At 44.7% G+C, this 27088-nt stretch overlaps 1 protein-coding gene across 1 annotated transcript in view; it reads right to left on the minus strand.

Moving 5' to 3' along the window:
* Positions 1 to 27088, minus strand: part of fam184ab (family with sequence similarity 184 member Ab) — a 125001-nt gene that overhangs the window by 69757 nt on the left and 28156 nt on the right. Inside the window, exons 2-5 of the mRNA XM_080860421.1 lie at positions 10037 to 10249; positions 9160 to 9801; positions 5971 to 6106; positions 2533 to 2714 (exon numbers count right to left, since the gene is read on the minus strand). Of these exons, the coding sequence (XP_080716547.1) occupies positions 2533 to 2714; positions 5971 to 6106; positions 9160 to 9801; positions 10037 to 10249 (1173 nt within the window). The remainder of the gene's footprint in view (positions 1 to 2532; positions 2715 to 5970; positions 6107 to 9159; positions 9802 to 10036; positions 10250 to 27088) is intronic.

Consider the following 27088-nt stretch of genomic DNA (forward strand, 5'->3'; position numbering starts at 1 on the left):
CCTGTAACTCAACTGTTACATTATGATTGAATTTGCTATGCCCAAGGCTCCCCACAGATGAATTAGAAATGGCTCCGTGCTATCGAATAGCAGGCGCCCCCTCCCTCCCCCTCTCCCGAACATGAGGCACAGAACCCTACGTGATTCATTTTCATCAGATGAAGTTCTTGATTAGACACGGCGGCAGTGGCGAGGGAATCTAATCTACAGAGAACCGGCTGCGGCCCACCTGATACGGCTAATGAGCTGTTTGAAGACGGAGATCAGGTGATGAAATTAATGGAGTGAGGCGATGAAAAAAATAACAAAAAATGTGACACTGGAAAGCTGAGCTAGACCAGGGAGAACTACTGTGGTTTACCAACAACCTGGGTCGTTTACCAGTCTCTAGACCCGGGGTGCATAAGGACTACCCTTCTGTGTTGTATTATCATTGTAAATGAAAATAAAGGTGCTACCTTAACTAAACTATTATAATATATATATATATATATAATATTTTAATATATACTGAAAAAAGAGCTCACAGGACTACTTAATTGGAATTGAAAGTTAGGGCGGAGGAGTACGCAGCAACCTCTGTACTGGTGAGGCCTTGAGCAGACAGTGCAATAGAATCACGAATCACAACTGTGCTCTGCTTCACCAGCGCTCCACCGCCAACACCCGAGAGCGACCTTCCTCTGTTTCCAAGCAGCGACACGAGCTTGAGGCTCCTTTTCACCCGCAGGAGGCTCGGCAGACTGCCACGGACCAGTGCCCAGTTCCACTACCTCATCTGCTATCTCAACAAGCAACCGACAGCGTGGAAACTCCACAGCCAAAACAAACATGTCAACAACAACGACAACAACAACTCAATATTACTCGGGTTGCTGACCAGTCCAGACAAGAGAGAGACAGGTTTCGAGACTGGTGCGAGCTCATGGACTGGAATTGACCGCTACGCTATGCTTTCTCTCAGTTCCTGCATTTCGCAAGATGTTGTCATGGCAACCCGCTACTCAAGGGCAGACTGGCAAGAATACCCTTCTTATATGGTCTTGAATAGGAAGTGAGAGAAAAAGAGAGAGAGTGGAAACTCAGAGAGAGTGTGACACGGGAGACAAGGAAAAGAAGCAGAAAGGGTGCGTGAGGGGAAAGAGTGAGGTGGGAGACATCTTTGTTTGAGAGTTCCAGGGAATGGGAGCGGAAGGAGGGCTCGAGATCAAAGGGAAGAGTAGAGTGAGAGAGCGTCAGAGCAAAAGAGCTGAAAGACTCAGGGTCGGTCGGGAGCACGGAGGGAGATTAACAGTGAGACTCTCGGGATGAGGAAGGGGACAGGGACAGCGGCGGGGGACACGGGTGGCCCTGGACAGATGGGACGGCTGACGTTAGCAGCTGCTTTTAAAGGACACTGGCTCAGGCCGTGACAGTGGACACCTTTAGCTGAGACAAAAAACCGAAATGCCCCTGACATTCACAGTTAGATGCATGATTATGTTTGGTGTGTTTTGTTTTGTTCTCATAATGAGGTGTAGAACATGTTGCGGAAGGTTCTCTGGGTGCTGCCATGGTCTAAGGTCAACTGTTGACACGTTTGTGATGATGATAACAGTGATGACTACAAGCAGCTTTGCATAGTATGTATGTGCCTGTGTGACCAATAAAGAGAGGCAATGAGTGGATGGATGCGTTTGTGAATTGGTGAGAGACAGACAAACAGAGAGACAGGGAAAGAGACAGAGCCCTAAAGGAGAGAAAAAGGGAGAGAAAGGGAGTGAAAGACCCAAACAGCTTTCAGAAATCTCCTCACTGAGGCATTCTGAGTCCCATCCATAATTGAACACAGACGCTGTAAGGTACCCAAAATGCAGAAGACCTTGTCAGGGACACTGAGACACAGCTGAGAGCCTCGCCACGCCTGGACAGGCTGCTAATGCTATCTCTGGCAGAGTCGGACGAAAAAACACACTCAACAGAAAGAGTGGACCAGGCACTGTGATATCAGTTTTTAAAAGAGTTATAAAAAGCCATGTCGTTTATAGATCGCCCTCAACAAGGGGCCGACGTGGCACTTGAGAAACTCACATTTTTAGATGCGGGAATGTCTCCTTGAATTAAAAATAGATAGCAGGGCCACTGCCGGTCGATGCGACTGGAAGGCCAATATAGAAGGCTCTTTTTTGGGGGTGATGACTTTGTGGTACCAACTGATGTTCACCAGGCAGAAAGTGATTGTCATTGCAGATATGAGTTATTCCTTGCTGCTGCTGCTACATTCAAAGTGCTCAGGTATGGCTATGGACAAAATGTACTGTATGTTTTTTAATCATTTTAAGCTACTCACTCTAGATGTGATCACGGAAATCCAAAAAGTGGCGCTTCACTGTGCAACACACTGTATGTGTGTGTGTGTGTGTGTGTGTGTGTGTGTGTGTGTGTGTGTGTGTGTGTGTGTGTGTGTGTGTGTGTGTGTGTGCGATGGTACATGCTGTGCACATGAGTATGTATAGACTGAGAGTGTGGGGTGTGTATATGGGAATACTGAACCTTCTCCAGGGTGAGGATCTGTGTCCTCTGTCTCTCCTCCAGCGCGTGGCTCTTGCTCTGCATGGCTCCCCTCTCCTCATCCAGTCGCTGCACCTTGTCCTTTAGGCGGCACTTCTCCGACTCCAGGTCCCTTATCGCGGCCTCATGGGTCATCTGGGTGGCCTGCAGACCGCCGATCTGACCTGGATATATCCACGTACACACGCACACCAAATACAAACGCACACACACACACACACACACAAGCACGCATACACAAACGTATACACAAACATGCGTACACACACACACACACACACACAAACACACACACACGCACACATACACATTCAAGGACACACACACAGACACAAAAGACAAAAAAGTAGTTAAATCAATTTATCATCACAACCCCATTCAGAGGCCTGCAATGTTGCAGGTTTTGTGTTGGTAATGAGCTCATTCAATTTGGCTGCAGATGTGCGGTGCCCGTACAGGATGGGAGAATACCATAAAATCACAGGTTACTGCAGGTCACCTACCTCTCCAATAGAGAGCCAATTACCTCATCTCATTTTTAATGCCAGCAGCTGTCAGGAGTGTGTGTTTTCAATCACCCGCATAATGGCTACTAAAATATTGATCAACGTTATCAAGCCCAGTGATGGAAAGCATGAACCGAATCATGTGTGGATTTAATGAGACGTGATTAATCCCAACAGTCATTCTCTCTCTCTTTCTTTCTCTCCACACAAATGTACAAAACATCACTTGTGGTGAAATACATGATGGCTGCTGATATCTCTGCATAAGCACATAAGTATGAGATCAGTTTCTCTGCCTTAGCGGAGAAACAGAAAAACAGGTTGCCTAAGTGCAAAAAAAACAAACAATTCAGACCCCTTCAACAATGTGGCAAAAGGTGTGAAAAAGGTCTTCTGCTGTCCTAATGAAACCGTGCAAATGGCAGATCCTGCCCTTGTGTCTAAAAAAGAAATGTCCATGACGTACGGGATATTTGTGTGTGTGTACTTTTTCTTGTCTTTAATTCAATCATGTGTGCAAATTGAAACTCTCAGAGTCTGTGCAAAATTAAGAAATTCTTCAAATTGAAAGTGAATGAATCTAAAAAAGACCATGCTTGCACCAAATACTGCTTTTAATCAGACTGAACATAAGTAATGCTCCATGCCCAAACAAACCCAATTGAGGGTTTGGACCCAAAATGAATGTAGGCTACAGGCCACTAGGTCCCTTGAGGGTCTCACTGGAAAGCAGTTTCATTACTTGGCAGTTAATCCTGTTGAAATGAGGTTGAACTGAGATGGGGAGAAAAACACACAAAGGCATGCTGCAAAAACCCCGAGCCCTCCATCCCTCTTCCTGCCTCATAATCGCACACAGCTCCGGTTATAATGGCCAACAGGAGCCCGGAGTAATGGCTAAGGGGATCCAGGAGTACCAAATCCAAAGTTCGGCCATTATGTCAGGTGCTGTGGACGCGAAATGAAACAGAGGGCCGTTATGGGGACATTACGTTGCATTAAGCCCTCCCTCAAAGAGAGACGGATGGCTACTGGTCGGATCGATAGTGTAGGTAGAGCCAGGGCCTCCACAACGCCAGCACAGGCCCCAGGTTGCACAGTCACAAACAGATGCTTAGGCCCATTTAGGGGTGGAGGTTTAATGCACTCGTTGAACATTGCCCAAGTCCATATGGAGGTGATGAGCGTTTTCATGAAGACTAATCTGATGAAAATGAAAATGACGATGGTTCTGGGCTCTTTGTTTCGTAATGTCTCAGAAATATTGCTGTGAGGCACTGTACATGGTTGCGGTGAATTCTTATACATAATTCATGTGCTTTCTTTAAAAGGGCTGCTAGTTTATTATGGAGAATAAGGCTGTGTGTACAGTTGGAATTCGAGAGCTGATGTTGAGAGAGGAGAGACAACATGTCGTTAAAATTTAAAGACAGTAGACAATATAAACAATGATAGCTAATTATAGTCAGAGGGGATTGCTATTGTTTCTGCTAAGTGTTGCTGTTCAGGACGCAACATTATAATATACCCTAAGCGGCATTTTGTTTTCCTTTTTTTAGGTCTGTGTGTAATTGGCATGTGTAATGCAAATTATGACTTATTGTGAGAGCCTTTTGTGAATGTGTTATCACATCAAGTATGAGAAAACAAAAATAGAGACAAAAGTTAACAAACATGCGGAAAACAAAATCCAACACACCCATGTACATTTTTCTCTACTGTTTCTGGGGTCTGAGAAACAACTGAATGTGAATAATGATTACAAAGGCAAGTTCATGTAAACCAAAATGTATCCCCTGGTAAGACATACGTTATTTGTATATTATTAATATTATTAGTGGTACATAAGCATTGATTAGTAATGATAATTAGTTACAGGCGATTCCATTTGTGGAACAATATATAATTTCCCTGTTGCGTGCACAACACCACACACCAGAACAGGGTCAAAGGGTTATGGGTTGTTTTAAGGGTCCGAGTAGAACAGCTGGTAGAAGGCTGGCTTTGAGGGCTCTCTTTCCCTCAGGGAACATTCTTCAGTCTGTGTAAATGAGGTGACATCCACACACACACACACACACACACACACACACACACACACACACACACACACACACACACACACACACACACACACACACACACACACACACACACACACACACACACACACACACACACACACACACACACACACACACACACACACACACACACACACACACACACCACACAACTAAGGCATTGCTGGGATGCCAAGACATCATCCCTCACATGTAACAGGCATGGCTGCTCCAACGACTAGGTGGGCAGATTAAAGAGCGCTCGCTGACAGCCCAGTGGGTGGCCGCAGCTTTGTGACCCACACATCACCGGGATGGCAGAGCGACAGTGTATCGGGCCAAGCTAATCACCATCACATAAAAGACCAGAGGCAAAAACTGCCTTTTGTGAGTCTCTAAGACTAAGTAAACGGGAACCGCAGGGCTCATGGAAGGAGATTACCCGAGCAAGACACTGCCTGTGGGAGAAGGCATGTTAGACGGTTGATTGTGTTAGTTAGTGAGTGAGTGAGAATGAGAGAGAGAGAGAGAGAGAGTGTGCATGTGTTTGTGTATGTGTTTGAGCAAGAGAATATAAGTGCATACGTATACCTTATGTGTGTGTGTATGCCTATTCGTGTGTGTGTGAGAATTTGTGTGTATGTGTGTGTGTGTTTGTGTGTATGCCTATTCATGTGTGTGTGAGAATTTGTGTGTATGTGTGTGTTTGTTTGTGTGTATGCCTATTCATGTGTGTTTGCCTGAGGTGTGTGTGTGTGCCTGAGGTGTATGTGTGTGTGTGTGTGTGTGTATGTGTGTGTGTGTGTGTGTGTGTGTGTGTGCCTGTGGTGTGTGTGTGTGTGTTGGCTTACTGGCTTTCAGAAGAATCTCCGTGGCCTGCTGCTGCACTCTGTCTCTAGTGGCCTCCAGCTCATTCTCAGCCTCCTTCTGGCGAATAGCGATGATCTCCGAGTTCTGTGTTACCTCATCCAGTTGCTTATGGAGGTCCTGACACACACACACACACACACACACACACACACACACACACACACACACACACACACACACACACACACACACACACACACACACGCGCACACACACACACACACACACACACACACACACACACACACACACACACACACACACACAAACACAGACAGAAATCCACATACACACACAAACAAACAGCTGGTCACATTAAACATTCAAAGCTCAAGAAATAAACAGAGCATTGCAAGTCACAGATCTTTTCACTGTAAACTTGTTTTGTTCTGTTTTTGTTTTCTCCATTATCTGTTTCCAATGCACTCTCTAACTTGTCTCACTCAGCTTCCCCACACCGACTCCTTTCTCTCTGTCCTGTCTCTTTGCCCTGCATTCAGCCTCTTTCAAGTGTACCTTCTTCCACTTCTCCATATCTCTGCTTGCCATCTCGCAATCCATCACGTATTCTCCCTGCCTCCTTCCTCAGGCACCTTTTTCCAATTGCCTTCTTTATCCCGTTTGTGGCGATCTGTTTTCTTTCACACTCGAACACACACTCTCTCCCTCCGTCTCACTCCCATCATCTTGTTGAATGGCCCTCCCCTTCTCTAAGTCATTCTTTATCTCTCGACTCTCCCTCACACAAACACACACACACACACACACACACACACACACACACACACACATACACAATTGCATATGCAAACACACACACACACACACACACACACACACACACACACCTACAGTCATATGCACACAAGTCTTTCTCTGACTGCTTATCTTTTCAGAGTCCACTTGCCAGCTACCGAGTTATGAGGAAGGTTGGGGTTGTGATGTGGTGGGCTGGTGGTAGAGGATGATTTGGTTGCTTTTCCCCGTCTTAATTAGACAGCTTTCACTAGGCACAGTTACAGTGAGCTGTTTGTGCTAGAATCCATTAGTCATGAAATAATAACCATTTAGCCTTCCCATGCGCATGAAGACAGTGACTGCTTCTTAAATGGGCTTTCAATGTACAGCTGAATATAATAAATTATCTTGCCACCCGCTGTTATGGTAAACACAGAGAATGGCCTTCCTTGGAAAAGGCAGAAACAAATGAGCACACATCGGTCGCTGTGTGTTTCTCCACTGTATGCTCAGTATACAGTAGTGCCTAGAGTCTAGGCCCTAGACCATCAGTATCATAATAAGGATGCCCTTTATGTTATTTTCAGCCCAGCCCCAGAATTAGCCAAGCAGCACCTTTTCAAGAGCTTCATAACCTTCAAAGTTCATGGAGAATAACACTAATTAACTTCTCTATTTGTATATAAGGAATATAAGCTAAAAAAAATAAACAGTTGGCTAATAGTACTAAAGGTCAGCTTTTTCTGCTTTTCCTGCCCAAAATGACTGGCATGCGTGCCCACCGGCATGGCACCGGAACAACGTGGCATTTCGGAAGCTGGCACTGAGAATTCGCTTGAGCAGGTGTCCAGGAGGAGGAAGGAAATCTGCGTGTCCAAGAGCTTCTACACCCCCCACCCCCGCCCCAACACACACACACACACACACACCATGGAGGTGGTGAAGCAGGTGCGACTGATGAGGTGTCCGAGGCGGAGAGAAAAAAAAAAAGTTTAATCCTCGTCTATGTTTGGGCTGCTCGTTTTATTTATATTCTCCGGCATGATGAGAAATCCAATTCTTGCGGTGTGCCGGACATAATCTTGCGCGCTTCACCTGTGTGTCACCTTGGAACAACCTCTGCAGATCGCCAGCAAGTGTTACCTCAAGAGAGCCTAGTAACCATCTTCATACGGGTTTAAACCATGTGGACCAATTAATGCCTGTCATTGCGGTACATTCGCCCCCTACAAAACGATGGTCCAGTTCCCAGAAATGAAAACAATGAACAGCTTACACTACATTGCCTAAGGTAATAATGTGAGTCTACTCAATCAGGTATCTAGCGGATGCAGACAAGGAATTTGCAAATCTTTCTGGCTTAGTCTTTGGTGCCTTCCAGAAACAGCCAAAACAGTCCAAGGAAACACTGGTAAGCCATTTAAAATGATTTACCTTTATTTGATAGATAACCAAACATTACAAAAAACGAGAATCGGTTAAAAACAAATAACCTCAGCAAGTCCTTTCACTTAACCCGCGTGGTGGAACTGAAGCCCGACAGGTCTCACGGAGCGAGCGTTTTATTTTTATCTCGCCGCTGCATAATTTCCACGCTGCTCTTGTCTAATTAGGATGATAAATAACAGACACTTTGTGTGGCTGGCTACGCTGTTCCTGGGACGGCCAGGCAGAACATTTATTACAAAATGACTTTGTTTCCATTAGGGTGTTATTTGCAGACTCATTAGGCCTCTTTCCCACGTGGCACATGGCTTTTGAAGCTTTGATTGGACGTCAGCGCCACTCCCGAGACTTTTTAAAGGCTGAAACACAAGCTCAGAGGAAGCTGAGTCTCCTCATCCTCACTCTACTTGGCCTTTAAAATACATTAGCATTATGATTTGACAATGGAGTGAAACAGAAGGGAACACGTTCGAGCTGCCTTTTCAAAGCGAGCGTGACCAGAGATAAGAGAACAATAGGTGATTAAGGATTCTTATCAGGGAAGGCTTTAATTAACCCTCGGATTAGATCAAACCATACATCTATCTCCGTACCGGTCCTTCTCTCAGATCAAACATCAGATTTTTGCTTATTTATTATCATTAGCTTTTGAGAGTTAACTGGAACAAATTTGATATTTAGTAGGATTAACATCCTTGGGCCATCCTTGGACAACATAAGGAAACAGGGAAGGAAAAGGGTGAAATGTTTTTTAGGATGACTCCCACACTACTATATTTTACTGACCAATGTCCAATCAATCAATGAAAATCACTTTTGTATTTATCCTGAAATTGTCTCTTGATTCCAGACACATTTCTGTCAGTCCTAGACTAGATTGAAATGTAGTCCTAGACTTGCTAATAAACCTCTTCCAATCAGGGATGATGTTAACATGAGACCATCAGGCACCCCCCCCCCCCCCCCCAACCATGTCCCTGTGTTACCTTGACGGTGCTCTCAGCAGTGACGAGCGACGCCTGCAGCTTGTGTGACTTCTCACGGTTGTCGCGCGCCTCTTCCTGCACGCGCAGCAGCTCGGCGCGCAGCTTGCCCAGCGTCTTCTGCAGCGCCGCCTCCTGCGTCTGGAACTCGCGGCGCAGCTCGGCCTCCGTCTTCTTCCAAGCCAGCAGGTTGTCTGCGGTCAGCTGCTGCGTGCGCTTCATGGCCTCCAGCTCGCGCTCGTAGAAGGCCTGCGCCTTGGTCAGCTTGGCCTCGTACTCGTCCACCAGCCGCTTCTTGTCCTGCTTGAGATCGTCTACACGCTCGCTCAGTGCCTCGACTTCGGTCTTGTGCAGCTGGCCAAGCTTCTCCTGGTCTTTGCTGTAGTTCTGGTTATGGCTCTGGTGGCTGCGCAGCATGTCCTGGATCTCCTGCCGGTGGGAGGAGCGGACCTCCTCGAGCGCCTGCCGCTTGTCTTGCTCAAACTGGCCCTGGGACTGGCCGAAGGTGCGCAACTTCTCCTCGAAGTTGCGCCGCATCTCCTCCACCTCGCGCGACATGCTGACCACACGCTGCGTGTGCTGCGCCTCTGTGCATAGCTGCATGTCCTCCACGCGCTGCCGGTAGGTCTCGAACTCGGCCAGCGCCTACAAGACAGAAACGGTTAACCTCCCTTCATAGCACCAACCCTCCAAAAGGTGCTGAGGGAAAATACAGGAATATCAAGTCAAACACTACACTGTGAGTTAGGTATAAGCCTGCCTTATCATCAGGATAAGCCTGGGACCTTATTAAATATGGCTAGGCAAAGCAGCGCTATGTTACAATAACTTGGACTCCCACACCGTCATGTGTGACGCGACATCTGTGTGGAGGTCATACCTGCCGTTTCATTCTCTCGTGCAGCTCCATGGACTCCTCCAGTGATTGGATGCGACGCTTGAGGTCCATCTCGTCGGTGATCTTGCTCTTGTACTGCATTATTTTCTCACGTGTCTCCGACAGGATCTGCTGCACCTCCTCTTCGTGCGCCTCTTTCAAGGTCTGGATGGCAGCCTCATGCTCGTCGTTCTTGGTGTTCAGCGCATAGATCACCTAGAAGAAATAAGGAGATGACAAAACTTAAACATACTCTAAAATGGTGCGAGGATTATTAGAAACTCGAAAGCCTCTGATTAGCCGGACAGTAAGGCTTTGATTGGCTGAAACTACTGCACTCCTACTGCGGGAGTAACTTCAGGTTGGCTGGGCTGGTAGTTGCAGAGAAAATAATTAGCCTAACAGGTTAACAGCAAATTACAACATATCCGCACAGTTCCTCGGCAGCATGTCTGCCAGTTCCAAGTGAGATCTCCAATAACTGAGAGAATCCTTTTATAATCCTTTTAGATCTGCTGCTGTAGCAAACAAAAAAAGAAAAAGCTGGAAAAAATGGAAGACATGTTTAAGGACAGCCTAGTTCAATTTTTAAAAGTGACAAATCCCTTGCTAAGTGATATTGAGTGAGCTGATAATTACATTAGGCCAATCGATGAGGTGATGAGGACCAAGGAAAATGTCAGCCTGAGTGGAGAATTAAAGGAGGGAAAAAGAGGAAATGTTCTTAAAAGGAGAGTGAACAATTCAGAGATAAGATAAGAGAGGCCTATGCTGACCAAAGCATCCATGACCCATGGTAGACCGAATGAACCGAGCTGCAATCCACCGAAACTTGAATGAGTTGCTGCCCTGTTAATCCCTTGGGTTGAATCTGTGCGCAGCTGCTCACTTAATCTAACTACAAAGTGTTTTTTTTTTCTTCTGTTGGGTAAAAGGTTGGTGGAAATGAGTTTCACATTTACAGTCCAAGAGGCAGCGGCAAATCCCACTAATAGCAAAAGCCTTTCTCTCCGCTGCCCCCCCAAACATAAGGTCACGCCAAGAGGGGAAAACGATCAATAATGAATCGCTCTTCCACACATGGATGATTCGGAACGATCCGTGTTGACAAAACACATCACAAACAAAAGGGAAAGTACGGGAAGTAAAATGGGAAAGAGGTTTTCAGATAATGGGGGGTTTTATGCACTTCTGTGTTGACAAGATGGATTTCAAAGACAACTGAGGGAAGTGTCAGGGTTAGGTATAAGATTTTTGTTTTGTTTTCTCATTCGCAAAAATCCCAGTACAGTTTAAAACATCACACATCTGAATTGAGGCTGATTTGCCTGGCTGGAGATTTGCTTCAGTGCGACTGAGAAGATGTTAACAATGGGAATTATTTTATGTGTTGAGGCCATTTTCTCCACCCAAGACAATGACAAGAACACAGTGACTACAATTCATTATTTTTCTGAAAAAGCTATGCCAGGCAGGTTAACCACCAGAGCCATGTTTAAAAAATGTTGTTGTACATCTCACCTAGCATGATCTTCCATAATGATGCCAATGAATTACACTGATTAAAATTGCACACTGTAGGACTGAATCCTGCTTTAAAAAAAAGAGAAGAAACCTATAATGATTTTTCTGGCCATATGAAACAAAGTGCTATTGGTTGCACTTGAAACACAGGAGAACTTAAACAGCCTTTTTCTATTAGATATAAGTAGGCTATTATTTAATCGAACAGAGAGTATACTGTGTTTGAGTAAGAGCACTTTAGGTTCGTGCGAGTGCAACCCCCAACTGTGAAAGAGGCAGAATACCTCACAGCCATTCCTGCTCCAACAGCTGATGCCTGTATTAACCTGGATTTAGTATTGCAGTTATATTATGGTAATATACAGTAGATCTTACAGGCATGGCTGGGCTGAGTAGCACAGCGCTATTTACGCTTTGCACTTTTAGGATTACATAATCTCACTGAGGGTAGTTTTAAAGAAGTGCACTTCAGGTTACTGTTCATGCGAGGGGGCGGAAGTCCTGTCAACACCCAACACCTCAAATAGCCGACCACACTTTCTCTGACGAACAAGAGGACGCTTTAGAAAGGGAGCCTGGAGGGCTTTGACTGAGGCATGATGGATTTCCTGCCCGCTAAAACCACGAAGGAGGCCATAATTCACACACATTTGCACACACACAGGCACACACACACTTCATTCCTGTCGCCTTTCACACTCTGTGCATATCAGACAGACAGATTAAGAGGTTTACGTGCCGTGGAGAATCATCTGAGCTCATTGGGGCCGATGTACATATGTAAGCGTAAACAATTTGGCCAGTTCGCAGAACATTTGATGTAAAATATATTAACTTGCGGCTGATCGCATAATCAACACAATCAACGCACAATCAACACATCAACACAGTCACCGCTCTCTAACTGTAATTTGCGACGCGCACAACTGAACGGTATCATTCAATCATGGATGCAACTGCACTTCTCTGCTTTGAGCCACACCAAATCCAAAACGTTTTCATGACTGACATTTTGACATAACACTTGAGCACCATCCATCTAGAAAGCTATCCTAATGTCTTCCACCACATCAGGCAAGAACGCTGCAATATATGGCAACTTTAACTGTAAAATGGAGTCATATATACCCATATCGGCAGCATGCAGATGTTTCCTGACAATAACATGACGTATAGTGGATTATGGAGTACTAGAGTTAAATGAGGGCCTTTGTAATGTTCTTCCTACGTATTCCCCTTCAGGCATTGCAACCTGTGATCATATGCTTGGCCTTCTTGTTACATTTATTAATTAGCCTGTTCTTCGCTTAAAGGTCGTTGCTTGTGATGCTCTCACACCCACATTACTCTGAACAACTGGAGCGATTAGCTCAGGAAATGAGAGTGAAGTCAGCTTCCAGGTGGGTTATACAGGAGTAGGCTGAGCAGGCTTAAATCTGAGGCTCGAGTGGTAAATATCACGGTAGAATGCAAGTACTATAAATACATGGATTGAAACCTACCTGAAGAATAAATAAAACCTCCGTACCTTGTGTAATATGATTGTCATGTGCCATGAGATTTTCTCAAGTAATTGATTTAAGTCCAAGTTACCCCCTGAAAGTATGACTTGGACGGACCCTACTAGCTAAAACCTGTGCCTACCAGCCATACCCTAATTGTTGCCACATGCAATTCTTATCAAGGCTTTGAACCGGTTCACGGAACGTAAACGAAAACCAGAAACTTTTGATGTTTTGCTAGGAACAGAAACGAAACCAGAAACTTTAAAAAAATTATGTTCCGGATCAGAATCGTTTCCCTAAAATAATGGTAACCGGTTAATAACGTTATTTTTTTCGCTCTTTCACAAGATTCCTAAATGCAATATGATTAGTGATGTTCTCTTCCGGTCGTTCACTTAGAGAACCTTGCCGCGCGCTGCCAGCTAGTAGCCTTATCGGATCAAATCTATAGCCACCAGTCTCTCAAACTCAATCTTAAGAAGAGGTAAATATTGTACCAAGTATCTCACACATGTTTGTTTTTAAATAGGAATTCTATAAGATAGGCTACGAATTTCTAATGCATTGTTGTAAAAATCTGCAGGGTCAAGTTAATGAAATTATAGCTAAGTTGGACAGTTAGCATTGGCAGTAGACTACCTGGCTATTGCCCAGCATAACCTACCCTAGTTTGTTAAGTCTTTATTTAAAACGTAGGCTAATACGGTAGTTCTCATATTTGGAATTTTAACTTTTTTGTTCAGATGGGAAGACATTGCGAGAATCCTATGCGGCAGCATTATTCATTTGACCCTGCGACTAACAAATCCAAATACAACATTGATGGATGGATGTAGATACCATTGTAGTTTTGTAATATTTGTATTGTCTCTGTTGACAAAAATGCACTGATTGGGCCCTGACGAGGTTTGGCCAAATGCTGTTATGTTTTGTTTGCCCAATAAACAACATGGCATACATTTTCCTTGTCTTAACTCATGTATAATACTTACAAAATGTCAGAATTACAGTTGCCGCTTACATAATGTAGCCTATAGTGCTTTTTTAATGTTTAATGACAAGATAGAGACATATAAGATTATTTTAAAGTCCTAATGATCAGCCTACTTATTTGTATGTCCCGCAGCTGACATGGAACACTATTAACCGGTTCAGGAACTTTATTTTTTTGTTCTAACCGGTTCAGGAACGTCAATTTTAGGGTTGGAACAAAAACCGGAAACGTTAAACTACTGTTTCTGTTCGGAACGAACCAATTCGGAAAAAATTCTGGTTCAAAGCCCTGATTCTTATCACACATTTGTTACAACAGTGGGCTTATTACTTGTGTGCATTATCTTTCAAGAATTTGCACTGATAGTAGGGTTATAAATGGTTACAATTTCAATTTTCATTCATCAATTTTCATGCTATCTTCAATAGGCCTAACTTATCAACCCGATGCCAACCTTCTGCCCAGGTAATAGACACTTTTTAGGCTATATCATCAGAGCTAAAGTAATTGATTTTAGTTCAAGGTACCCACTGAAAGTATGACTTGGAAGATAGGAAGCCAGAAATCCAATGAACCACAGAGGACAGGCCCAGGCCCACATCCCTAATCTGTCTCACTCCAATAGCCTCTCAGAGCTAAACTGGTCGGCAGCTGGGCTATTATTCTAACCACTCTCTCTCATCACCTCTCTCTCTATCTCTCCCTTGCTCTCTATTTCTCTCTATCTCTCCGACTCTCTCTCTAGCTCTTCCTGTCTCTCTGCCTCTCCATCCACCTTTCTCTATCTCTCTCTCTCTCCCTCTTCACTGGTCAGCAGCTGAGGAGAGCTGCCCAGACCATGGCGTCCAAATGCAGCATGTACCGAGGCAGAAGGAGGCACTTACTGCTGGGAGAGTGAACACAAAATAATACTGTGTCTGTGTCTTTGTCTGTGTGCCTGTATGAATCAGCGACCAAACAGCAGCCCGCCAGAGATTTGGAAGCACTTCAAAACTAGGACGTTTTGTTTGGGAGGAAAATAGGTAGGAGGTGTCTGTGTGTGTGTGGGGGGGGGGGAGCAATAATATCTGGAGAAGAGAGGAAGAGAGGGACGGCGGAGGTGGTGGAAAGAAAGAAATGTCACCAAAACTCTCTCAATACAGACTCAGCTTCTGAATGGGAGGGAGATAAACCAGCACTAGGCTTTCTCTCTCAAAAGGTGGAGGGGGTACACACCCACGCACATACACCCCCACACACACAAATACGCACTCATGTGCATCGACACACATCTGACAAGTGACTCAGCTACGCTGATGCTATCAGGTTAGCTTTGTATCCCTAACTTTCTTCCTCTCCCTCTCCCTCTCCCTCTCCCTCTCCCTCTCTCTCTTGGCCCCAATGCCTCAGGGAAGTCCGTTGGCAGCTTTATATTCCGCTCATCACTTCTGCCATGCTGAGAACCCCCCCCAATCCCCCAATTTCATCTTTCATAAAAGGTGCTCTGAATGATTTATGAAACTCCTGCTGTGGGCTTGTGCAGCCCCAGACACCTCTCGATTGCCAAGGCTTGAAGTGGCCAATCGATTGGAGAGCGTGAGGGCAGTCAAAGGCTCACCTTCCATCACCCGACTGGGCCAGCACATTGGGCTCAGTATAACATGCATCTCACACCTCCACCCCCTCCTCATACACAACACAGGCTGGTCCACCTCATCGGGCTCCCAAGAGACCAGGGGCCCAGGATTGATTACTGCGCCCAATCGAAGTGTTATAATGAGGGGCTTTTCATCAGACCATGCAATCGGTCCGCGCAATAACTGTAATCGCTGCCCATTTGAAGGGACAAAGTGTTGCTAACGTATTGTTCTCAAAAACGGGCACGCTCTTTTTGTAAAAGAAGAGAGAGAAGTAGATTTGCCGTCTTTTTTTTTTGTGGAGGAGCAATCATGTATCACAAAGCCCACCCCCCCCCCCCCATCACCTCCTTCTTCATCCAACCACCACCCTCACCCCAGCCCACCCAGACTGTATGTGTGTGTGTGTGGTGGGTGGGGTGAGTGTGGTGTGTGTGTGTGTGTGTGTGTGTGTGTGTGTAGCGAAGGTTATATTTGCGGACCACCAGATGACTCTCTCTGCGTCGAAGGCAGCGCAGGACACGCTGCCCTCTTGGCAAACCGTCACGCTCGACTCAGGGGCCTGCACTGTCACAAAGCATTGGCTTTGTTTTCCAGGAAAAGCTATTCTTTCAGATGAGACTCCCCAGTCAAAACACACACACACACACACAGACTTGCTCGCCACAAAACACTGCCACAATTGGCGAACGACGTCAGTCCTTTCACAAGCAAGTAGAAGACCTCATTAAATGAAAGCACAGGATGCAGCCTCTTCACATAAAAAGGAAAGTCATATGCTATATATGGCTGCAGATGCATAAGGCACATGCATAAGGCATAGAGATGGATGTTAATTAAATCAAAATGTAACGTTAATTAAAGCAATCATATGCATGGTATCCACTAAACTGACATGCACACCTTAATCCCGGAGATCATTCATTTAAATGAAGGAGTAGAGGCCGTGAACTGGATTGGTGTAATGGAGACGCTCAAAACTTCTGCCTCTTCGCACCTGGCTCAGTGTAATGCACTGTACATTATCTCATTACCAATAACCTTTAGGAGCTGTGCTCTTCTAAAGCGCTTCGTTTTTTGTGATCCGTAGATACTGAGGCAAAGCTGCCACATGCATACATTAAGGAGAAACACTTGCACAAATATCAAAACACACACACAAACACTAGAGATGCGCGGATGGGCTATTATTTCATCCGCAACCGCATCACAAAACGCATGATCCGTCCGCTACACATCCGCACCAATTTTTTTGACCAATTTTCAAAACCGCACCCGCCCGCCATCCGCCTGTTGTTTTTAGGTATAGGCGCTGCTGACGCGAGGCTAGAAAGTTCTTGCCTGTTCTTGAAAGGAGACTGATCCAATACCGCAAAGATATTTAAAGGATAAAGCCCCTAGTATGAAAGCCTATTGGCTATGTTGTAGCCTATCCCCAGAATATTATCAGTGAAGTGACGTCTGTCTCCGATCGATGCACAGGGAGAAACTTTAAAATAGCCAAGCACATCGGCAAACCTGACCTTACCATAGGCTAGTAGGCCTACACTTTTTTATCATTGTAATAAAACGCAATTTGGTACACCATTTTAATATGGTAATATAGCCTTGTTTTTAGTTTAGAAGGAAACGCAGAGTCTGTTAGCCAATTCCGAAATTTCACCGCATTGTAGGCTTTATAGCCTACTGTAACAACCCCAACAATTGCCTGCTTGCCTTGCAAATCAAAGTTTTCCGACTATTTTTCTTACCTTCTTTCTTAGCTGGTGATGTTACTGAGCTAGAAGTGTAACTTGTTCTGAACATCTCGCGCTGCCAATGCCCAATGTCACTTCTGAGTCAAATCACTCCATCATCTCTTTGAAATTCCTTATTCCACGAGTGGTAGGCTACAATGACTGGCTGATTTAAAATATAACTAATAGCCTAACGAAACAAAATAACCCAGGCAGTTTCATCTACGACACGTTAAGGCTTCTTCCAATACTGACAGCTGACTCATAGCTTGCAGGTTTGCGGCGTTGCAAAGAGACGCGACATGATAGGGATCGTCACTTAATTTGAACTTTTTTGCTTCCTTTGTTTGCTTTGTATGCATACACGCAGGGCTCGAAATTAACTTTTTGCCTTACCAGCCAACATGGCTGGTAGATGAAAAAATTTACCAGCCAATTATATTTTTTACCAGCCAAAATTAAACCTGCCATTTCAGACCTACTCTGACATTGTTTGATATAAACAATCTTTACCTATGATTTTAATATCATTGTTAATCACTCTCAGAATGGATTTAAAGAAATCAACCAATATTGCCCAATTGGCTGGTGACAGCCGCAACACGTGCTGTATCATGCTGTACCCGGGAATCCTTAAAGGCCCTCCTTCACGATACATTAATTATTTAATTAACTTTTGCATGACCTTTTTTTTAAAAAAGCACATTCAAGAGTTGGCTATTAAAAATGTACTTCAGATGAATTAATTTAACCTCATAAGAAGAGTCTGCATTAGGTCTACTAAAAAATCTAAATTAAGCTTTTAAATGACACCTTATATAATATAGATACATATTGTCCAACTAACACTACAGCATAGATATTCAAAAGCTTATTTTACTATAGTCTTACTGATCTGACAAAAAACCGCATTGAACAAACAGAGGGAAGGCAAACAGTACCTCTGCTTCACTGAAGGGGGCGTGCGAGAGCCCACCGGTCGGCGATAAGCTTATTCAGCCATTGCTCTTCTATACGCTTATACTACCACCATCAACGTATTTCAGCCACTGCCGTGGCTCCCCATTATTCGCAATGAGCCACCTACTGCAACATGCTCTTGGTGTAGCTGTAGCTGCTGTTGTGGCTGTTGTTTCTTCCTCCCTAGATGTTCTCTGCACCTTTGCTTGAGGTGATGCAACGGAAATGAATCGGCACATTATTACAGCTTTCGTTTAACTGGGTTGACTTGCGTGTGGTCAACTAAGTCGGTTTCAACTTTGTATTCGCTGGCAAAATATTAGAACATTGTATTCGCGTGCAAATTGTTATTGTTGTATTAAAATTCTAAGAACTTTATGTTACCCTTTCACTTCTCCCACTGTTCGTGTTGGCGTTGCAAGCTATTTTTAACCATGACTGGCGCAATAGTCGGGAGATTTGCTCCGCAATGTCACTCGCCAAGCGGCGGAGCATCGGAGACAATTTAGTCGCCAGCCCAAAAATCTACACGCCATTGGCGCTTGGCGGGTGCCAATTTCGAGCCCTGCATACACGGAACTAGGCCAATTTACTGCCTGATGAAAAAAAATGTGCTTGGATGTAGGTAACGACATTTAACAATGTGTAGATATTTTGAATTTCGTTGGGTAAACCGCCACCCGCCCGAATTTTATTAAAATATTATTTTTTGTCACGTCACCCGCCCGATCCGCGGTTTAACCGCGGAGTCCGCGGTGCAACCGCCAACCGCGCATCTCTAACACACACACACACACACACACACACACACACACACACACCACACACACACACACACACACACACACAAACATACACACACACACACATTAGCAAACACAGCAAGAACCTAGTTTCCCGTGTCTCCCTTCAGCCAGCCAGCCAGCCAGCCAGACACACACAGCCACACACACACACACACACACACACACACGTGCGTGCGGACACGTGCACATGCGCACACTGTTCCCCCTTCCCCTCACTGAGTTGCACACGAGCGGTTTGTGTGTTCTTGAATTATTAGGATGGGTGAGCTTCTGGGGCCGCTTTATTATAGAGATGAATATTTTACATGGCTGAGTGTAATCTGGGATATTAACGCCGCGGCGCATTCCCTCTTCGGGGTCTTTGCAAGCGCTAATCTCCACGGTGGCGTCGGCTGACATATCTCACGCCACAAACAAGTAGCCTTGCTTTTCGCCCAGCCAAGCCCAGACCTGCATGGTGCCCATTCTCGCTCGTGCGGGCAGCTGCCCCAACGTCATCTGGATTACGTAAGAATTACAGGAAGCAGCAACGCACAAAGGTCGTAGGAAGTGAGCATGGTCCGATGGGAAAGCATGCCCGCCGTCGCCATAAGGCTTGCATGTCAGCTGATGAGCTTCCGCGCTGCTGTGCAGAGAACAACACATGCCAACCTACACAGACGTGCATGTGATCACACACAACAAAATCTGGTACGAACCCCCTCCCCCCATCTTCATAAAAGAAAACTGCGGCTGAGCCCCTCCTGGGCTTTCATATGTCCCTCGGGGACACGTAATGGCTGATCAGTGGCTGTTAGGACTACCAAGCGATGGTAAATGAAGATAACTAGAACGTGTCTCAGTAATCCTAGAAAGGCATCGTACTGGTAAATAGTGGCCAGGCCAATGCCTAAACAAAAAGAGAAAAAAGATAAGGTAATATAAGGTAATATACCCCCCACCCCCCCACCCCCACCCCCCCGGGCTGGGTGGATGGTGATGAATATCATTGGGATGGCCAAGGGGCTACTGAACCGCTCAGATGCAGACTTCATTACAGAGTCTTTCTCCCCACTTAGCCTGCCTTCAACAGCTTCACAGCCTGTTTACCGCAAGGGATTTAAACAGTGGCTGTGGCACCCTGCTCCATGGACTTCAGCCTGTCAGGACATTCAGCTAAGTAGACTGTTTGTGTCATTGTTTGTCTGTGTGTGTGCGTGTGTGTGTGTCGCTGTCGGGGGGGTAAGAGAAAGAGGAAAAGAAGGGGAAGGAGATAGCTAGAGAAACAGAAGGAGGTGTAGGGGATATCTGTGAGTGTGTGTTTTTGTTTGTTTGTGTGTGTTTGTGTGTGATTTGGGGTGGGGAGGATGGTTGGGAGGAGGTACAAGTCAGGTAGTAGTGTCCAGCCATTATGCCCAACCATTAACTCAAAATGCCCGTTTAAGTGGCTGAAGCGTTAGCTTACAGGCCAGGCATGTTATTTACCTGCCAAAATCAATTGACAATACATTAATCAAACATTTAAAATTGAATAATGTTTGTCAGTGGAGAGGGACAAAATAATTGTTGCCTACCCTGCTGTGGTGACACATGTGACACAGCGGGTCACTAGCACGAACGAGTGCTGCACCTCGATGCCATGGCTTAATTTAGTCAGTATGTTAAGTCAGTAACTTTTCGACATTAAAAATCAACTAAAGTTACTGGCCATAGTCAATTGATACCAATTTGGCACGACAGGAGTCAAACCCAGGTCTTTAAGCAGCTTGGAAAGCAGTCTACGCCAATCACTGTGCCACCAATACACTTGAACATCAGGGGAAGCAGACTATGACCAGACTATTGACACAGATCCGTAGTAATAGTGCCAATCTTATCGCCATGAAATCTGTGCAAATAGCCACTTCACTGTCAATAACCCTTCATCGCTGTGCTAAAACGGTGGAGTAAACAGTTTAATCTAACCACTGAAGGCAATATGGTGTGCAATATTAACTTTTAAGTAATGTTCAAACACCATTTCACAAATGAATACAATGCAGAATAGCATTATGTGCAATTAGTTTATTAAACTTTCAGTGAGATAACAGTTATGGATCTGGTCATCAATCACGTATCACATAATCAGATAATCACGTAACTGAAATCAAACCAATGAGGCATGAAGCAGCGGTTGTGAGTATGACAGACTGTGACGTTATACCACCATCAGGAGGCCAGTAAAAGAAATTAAGTAGCAAATTAACATCAAGGCTTATTTTATGCAATTTTAAGTAGGCTACAATGTATCCAGTAAATAAACAGAATATGCAGCATTGTGGAAAAAATGCAGCAAATTGCTAATTTGTGTTTAATGCTGCAATCACAGAATCTGGGGGGACTACGTTTTGCTCTGTGTTTCCCCTTCTACCTGTCGTGTAGATATGGCAAGCCATTTTAACAAAATCAGACTGAAGAGACAGGCAACCAAAGTGTTTTTCAAAGATGAAAAGCACCCGTAAACGCCATCATTCACCCGCCAACACAGAAATGTGCAGGCCATTGGCGCTTGGCAGGTGCTCATTTTGTTCCCTGCACGAAATGATGAAGTATTGTCTGCCATACCCTTTCCCCTGCTACCCTCTCAGTTTTCTAAGCCACGTCAGCCAGTGTTCAGAGGAACATAAGCCTGGACTCAAAACAATGAGCCCAAACAGACTGAGCTGCACACAACGGCACTCTAGTCTGCCTCACATCCCATCCTGCTGTGTATAGTGTGTGTGTGTCTGTATTTGTCTCTGTGTGAAATACTCCATACACGTTGTGTGTAGTGTATATTTTCATCCTATAAGTAGCAAAAACACCTGAAGGTTAACAGTCAAATGTCTCCAAAAAAGTGCTGTGTCACAAGCACTACAGATGACTCATGATTCAAGGCAAATTACTAGAGTCCTTTCAGTAGCCCAAGAACAAGGGTAACGATGAAGCTAGTGGGGTTTGGGAATGTGCTCAGGCCCCAGTCTCAGCCCCAGGGGAATACAAGCCAAAGAAGAGCAAAAGTAGAAGAGAAAGAAAAAGAAAAAGAAAGAAAATGCTTGGGTCTCAGTCTCTCATCTCTCTCTTTTTTCGAGCTGTCACGCTCTGGTACATTTAGGGAATGAGAGAAGAGGAGATTGAGGAAGAAGGAGGGAGGAAGAGCTATAGAGAGAGGGAGAGATCGAGAGAGAGAGAGAAGATGGGAGGGAGGGGTGGGTAGATAGAGGCATTTTCTGCCTCTGTGCTCAGTGGTGATTGAGGGAGCTCAGTCAGGAAGCAGCCAGAACGGGATGGCGGGAAACCCAGGCTCCAGAGCTAGGGTAAACGGCTCCAGTGGTGCACAGAAAACTACCCGAGACGAGGCCTGCGGATTTGGAACAGTGGATGCATCCGAGGAAAAAGCCTCGAACCAAATGGAAAAGCGAACGCACTCAATTTGACCTCGTATTGTATGCACACAGACACACACACACAATCACACACACACACACACACTGTGTTATATAGCTTTTGGCTTTTAAATTGCTGGTATTAAAGATGTCGTCAATAATATTTTTAATTGTCCCTGAGCACACCAACTATTAATTTCCATCTTGCTGTTCTCTATTCATTTGAATTGTAATGTGTTTGCTTTTCTTGGCTTGGCAATGCACACAGCAAATGGAAATTGCGGATGTGAGAGAGCAATAGTGAAAGGGGGGCAGAGACACAGAGCAAGACAGGAAGATAAGGCCAATTCTCAGAGATAGAGAGAGAAAGAGCACTTAGAGAAAATGCACCGTCAGAGAGGGGGAGTGAATTACTTTCTGCCTCATCTCTTGCGGGGGTCAGCGAGGTGAAAGTGAGACCAGGAGCAAGTGAACACAGCATTGGAGGTGTGTCTGTGAGAGAGACAGGGAGATTGAATGTGTATTTGTGCGGATGTGTGTGTTTGTGTTGTGTATGTGGAAGAGTTGTGTATGTGGAAGAGAAACAGAGAGAGAGAGAGAGGATAAGATGTTCTTCCATTCTAAGCAGGCAATTCTATGCATGAGCACAATCCCCCATCACACACTCAAACACACACACATACACACACACACACATAAAATATGCTCATAGATCACAACACTAGTGCCATAGGGCCCCTATGGTGGGCGGTGAGTAGTAATATGTCACTGAGTTGCAACAGTTAGGCTATGGGAAGCATGATAAGCCACAGATAAACTGCACAGTAAGAATTGAAGGAGATAAAAAGAGAGACAGAGAAATACCGTGAATATTGCAAAGGGCTTTATTTTACCATTAAGAAAGGTGTATTCAAATGATAAAAAAAAATCTTAAAATAGTATTGCTAGAATACAGAGAGAGAAAACTAATTCCATTGATAACAGTGTTAGATATAGGCATTTTTATAACTTCACATAATATGATTACATCTCAACAACCCTGTGCAATATAGTTTGCATAGCACTAGGCCACAGCTATCAATATGGCACCTGGCCATTTGTCTATGTTGATGGGCCATCAGACCTGGTCCCTAGCTTTTGTGTGTCTCCGAGCCAGAGACATTAGTTGGCTTTTGTCTTCAGCCACGACAAGACTAGCTGAAGCAAAGATATTAGCATCCATATGGCCCTACCTGTTCATAGGTGTGTTCCAAGCTAGACATCCCCTTTGACCTCAAGACACACCCATACATTAATTCTACAGTATAAATGTATGTACAATGTTTGTAATGTTTAAGAAGAAGAAGCAAGGAGACCGACTCCTCAACATGCAGACGTGCCTTGTGCATGCTTGTGTTGTATGGAGCTGACCGTGGCATGTGATTGAACACATTCTTTCGCTAAGCCGTCTTCCACAAGTCTGTTATTCTGAACAAGCTAACTTGAACCAAGCGTGGGCATCCGAGGATTTTGCCGGAGGACAGCACAAGCTTTCATTTACAGTGTAATCTTTCAACAGGTTAGCTGTTTACGAGCTATAGGATACATATGCCATTTTAAATAAAATGCTCTTAGGTGTTTGAAAGACTCAGATCAAAATAAGAGACGATAAAATACTAAGATTAAAAACAGATCTAGTACAAGACTCAACAGGTAGCAATGACCGGCGTGCAAAGACAAATAAGAGGAAGTGTAAAAGAGAAACGGAGTGTCAGAGAGACTCCAGCACCCCCAGCACTAAAGATTTGGAGCTTTAATCTCCCCCCCCCCACTGGCACCTCCTGAACTGAAACATCACCCCTGTGGTCCTCCACATGCCTCCTTCTCCATTCTGAGCCAGCTCTCCCCATAAACTTTTCAACAGCGGCCGTGCTGGAAGGTCAATGGGATTCAGGAGAACCACTGCTTCGCAGCCGAGGACCACCGGGGCGTCTCAAGATAATGGACGTGATCTTTGTGACATCCAGGCCCCACTGCCCCTGCTCTGCGAGGAGGCTTCTGATGTGGGTCGGACCTCCAGAGATGCAGGTAGACAGAGGCACTGACCGCTGGTTCCCAGCAGTGACTGCTATCTCATCCCAGTGTCCAGGCCACAGCCGTGTGGTGGTACAGAGCCATTATTTTGAGACCGCCTCTGCTGAAGAACTTTTTGATACCAAATCTGCCGCTGAGGATACCCATGCATGACACTGAACTGCCTTTAGGTGTGAGGTTCTTCATCCACCATTATCCAATCAGTTCCATTGAACGAGTGTGAGGGCTTCGGTATGCCATCGGGGGAAGTCTTTCTAGGGTCCTCACTCTGCCATTTTAGGCCTGGAGCCACTGTAGACAGTATTTTACACAGTCTGAAGATGTTGGCTTTGCTAAGCCTTTGCCTTCAGTGCTTTATCCCTGCAATGTATTGTGGGGTCAGGTAGAAAAATGATTTAAACACACAAGATATGAGTTCCTTCATACAGACCCACTGAGCTGAGAACATCTCCTTCTTCTGAACTGTCTTTGGAACTCAGAAGTGTCCAGCACTCCAGCTAACCGCTCAGACCAGCACCCACTAAGCCTCTATGAATGGAAGCTCTTGCCCCCCCTGGGCTTACAGTCGTGTCAATCCTATCCTAATAAGCTGCTGAGTTTACTTGAGTCCAGAGGAACCCAGGGAAGCATGCTGAAGCCTTTGCCCCAGAGGTCCATTAGTCCACCAGTCTGGACAAGCAGAGAGGAAGTTGTGCAGGGAAACAACAGGGTAATGAATCCACTGGAAAGAAAAAAATCATGCACTATATAAAATAACTGACCCTATTTACTCCCCCTACCTTTTTCAGGTAATTTTTACACAGATTCCCCAAATATCCTTTACTACAATATATCACGTAAAGCTTACAAAGATTTTTTAGGTAAATATTGACCTTCAATTACACAGATTTTTTAGGTAAAGTTTACCTACAATTACAGATTTTTTTAAATGCCCTTACTATAATAAATTATTGGATGGGGAGGAGGATCTAGTGTTCGTAGGGAACGTAGAATTCCTTGAATTAATAGAGAGTCAAGTTTATTTTGACACCAGTGGAGCCTTTCAGTAACCTGGGAGATGATTGCCTCTTGTGGGTATCGAACCTGTGACTTTTAAGTGACTTTGTACCCTAGCCCTACCCGCTATGCTACCGTGATAGTACAGATTCCTCGTCGCCAGTTAATGATTTGTAGAAGAGATCCAAGAGATCCATATTTAAGCAATGAAGTTCGAGAGGCAGTACGATATCGTCAATCGGCAAACCCTCGAAGAAGTACATTATTGACGATACCGTACTGACTCGAGTACCTTATTGCTTTTATAACACGGTTGCCAGCAACATCATACATATTAAGTACAATTCAATTATAAATAGTAAGCTGCCTTTCAGCACAAAAAAGTTGTAGCCTCCAAACATTGTGTATCGCATTTTAGTAGAGGCTAGCTAGCTACTGTGTGTTTTCAATGGAGTTTTGGTCTAAGGGTTAGCAGCCACCTACAAATAATATTCGAGACTTTCAGTTAAGACTTACAATACTCTGCAACATTCGTGTAACACAGAAACAACTAACCGAGTCAATGTAGACATATAAAAAGTCGTGTAGATAGCTTAATTCACATGAAACATTTCCCACTAACAAGCTTCAAAAACGTCGCCATCTTGGTTCGCATTTCATTTTTTGAGTGCGCACTGGTTGAGTTCCAGTGTCAAATGCGCATGTCTATTGAATACTAAAAAAAATTGTGTACATTTCACTGGGCACTTGCACCAATACTCTTTGCCTGCACATTCTACATAATATCTTGCATGGAGTTTACTTATAAATAAAATGTGTTGGCCTAAGTATTGCTTTACACAATAAAATTAGGAAGTTCAGTGTAGTTTATCTAATATTATTGTGAGATTGACAAAATGTAGTAATTTCATGTATAATATACTAAGGCACATTTACAACATCCCAAAATCATTTTTTACAGTGTGGCTGTGCTTGCCATGACGCAGCATCTATGCCCATTAGTAGCCATAAACCTTGATGTTAGAGCCTACCCAATTTGTTCAGGAAGTAATTTGTATTATTTTAAGGAAAATAGAGTCCAAACGTTCTTAAATCCAGTCTCTTAGTCATACTGCAGTGAGTGCACTAACAAATTATTTCTTTGCTTTGAAATCTCATGAAATCACTGACTCCCTTTGTTCATATTAATTTCTAAAGTGCTTGTCGGCATACCATGTCTACATTTAGTTTCTCCAAAAATACCCCTCCCACCCCCTTCCTCCACCCTCATACCCCTTTTCCCCAAGCACTTGTTGCTACGCGGCGACAGCGGCGAACAGCAGATCCTCGGAACGCCATGAATCACCAGCCCGATCTTGGCGCTGTCAGCGTCCACAACGGGTGCCTGTCACTTCATGCATGTAAAGGACCAGACAGAGGAGGGAGGGAAGGGCGACAAGCCGTCATGACCAGAGCAACAACA

Source organism: Sprattus sprattus (genome assembly GCF_963457725.1).
Source record: "Sprattus sprattus genome assembly, chromosome: 2".
Taxonomy (NCBI): Eukaryota; Metazoa; Chordata; class Actinopteri; order Clupeiformes; family Clupeidae; genus Sprattus; species Sprattus sprattus.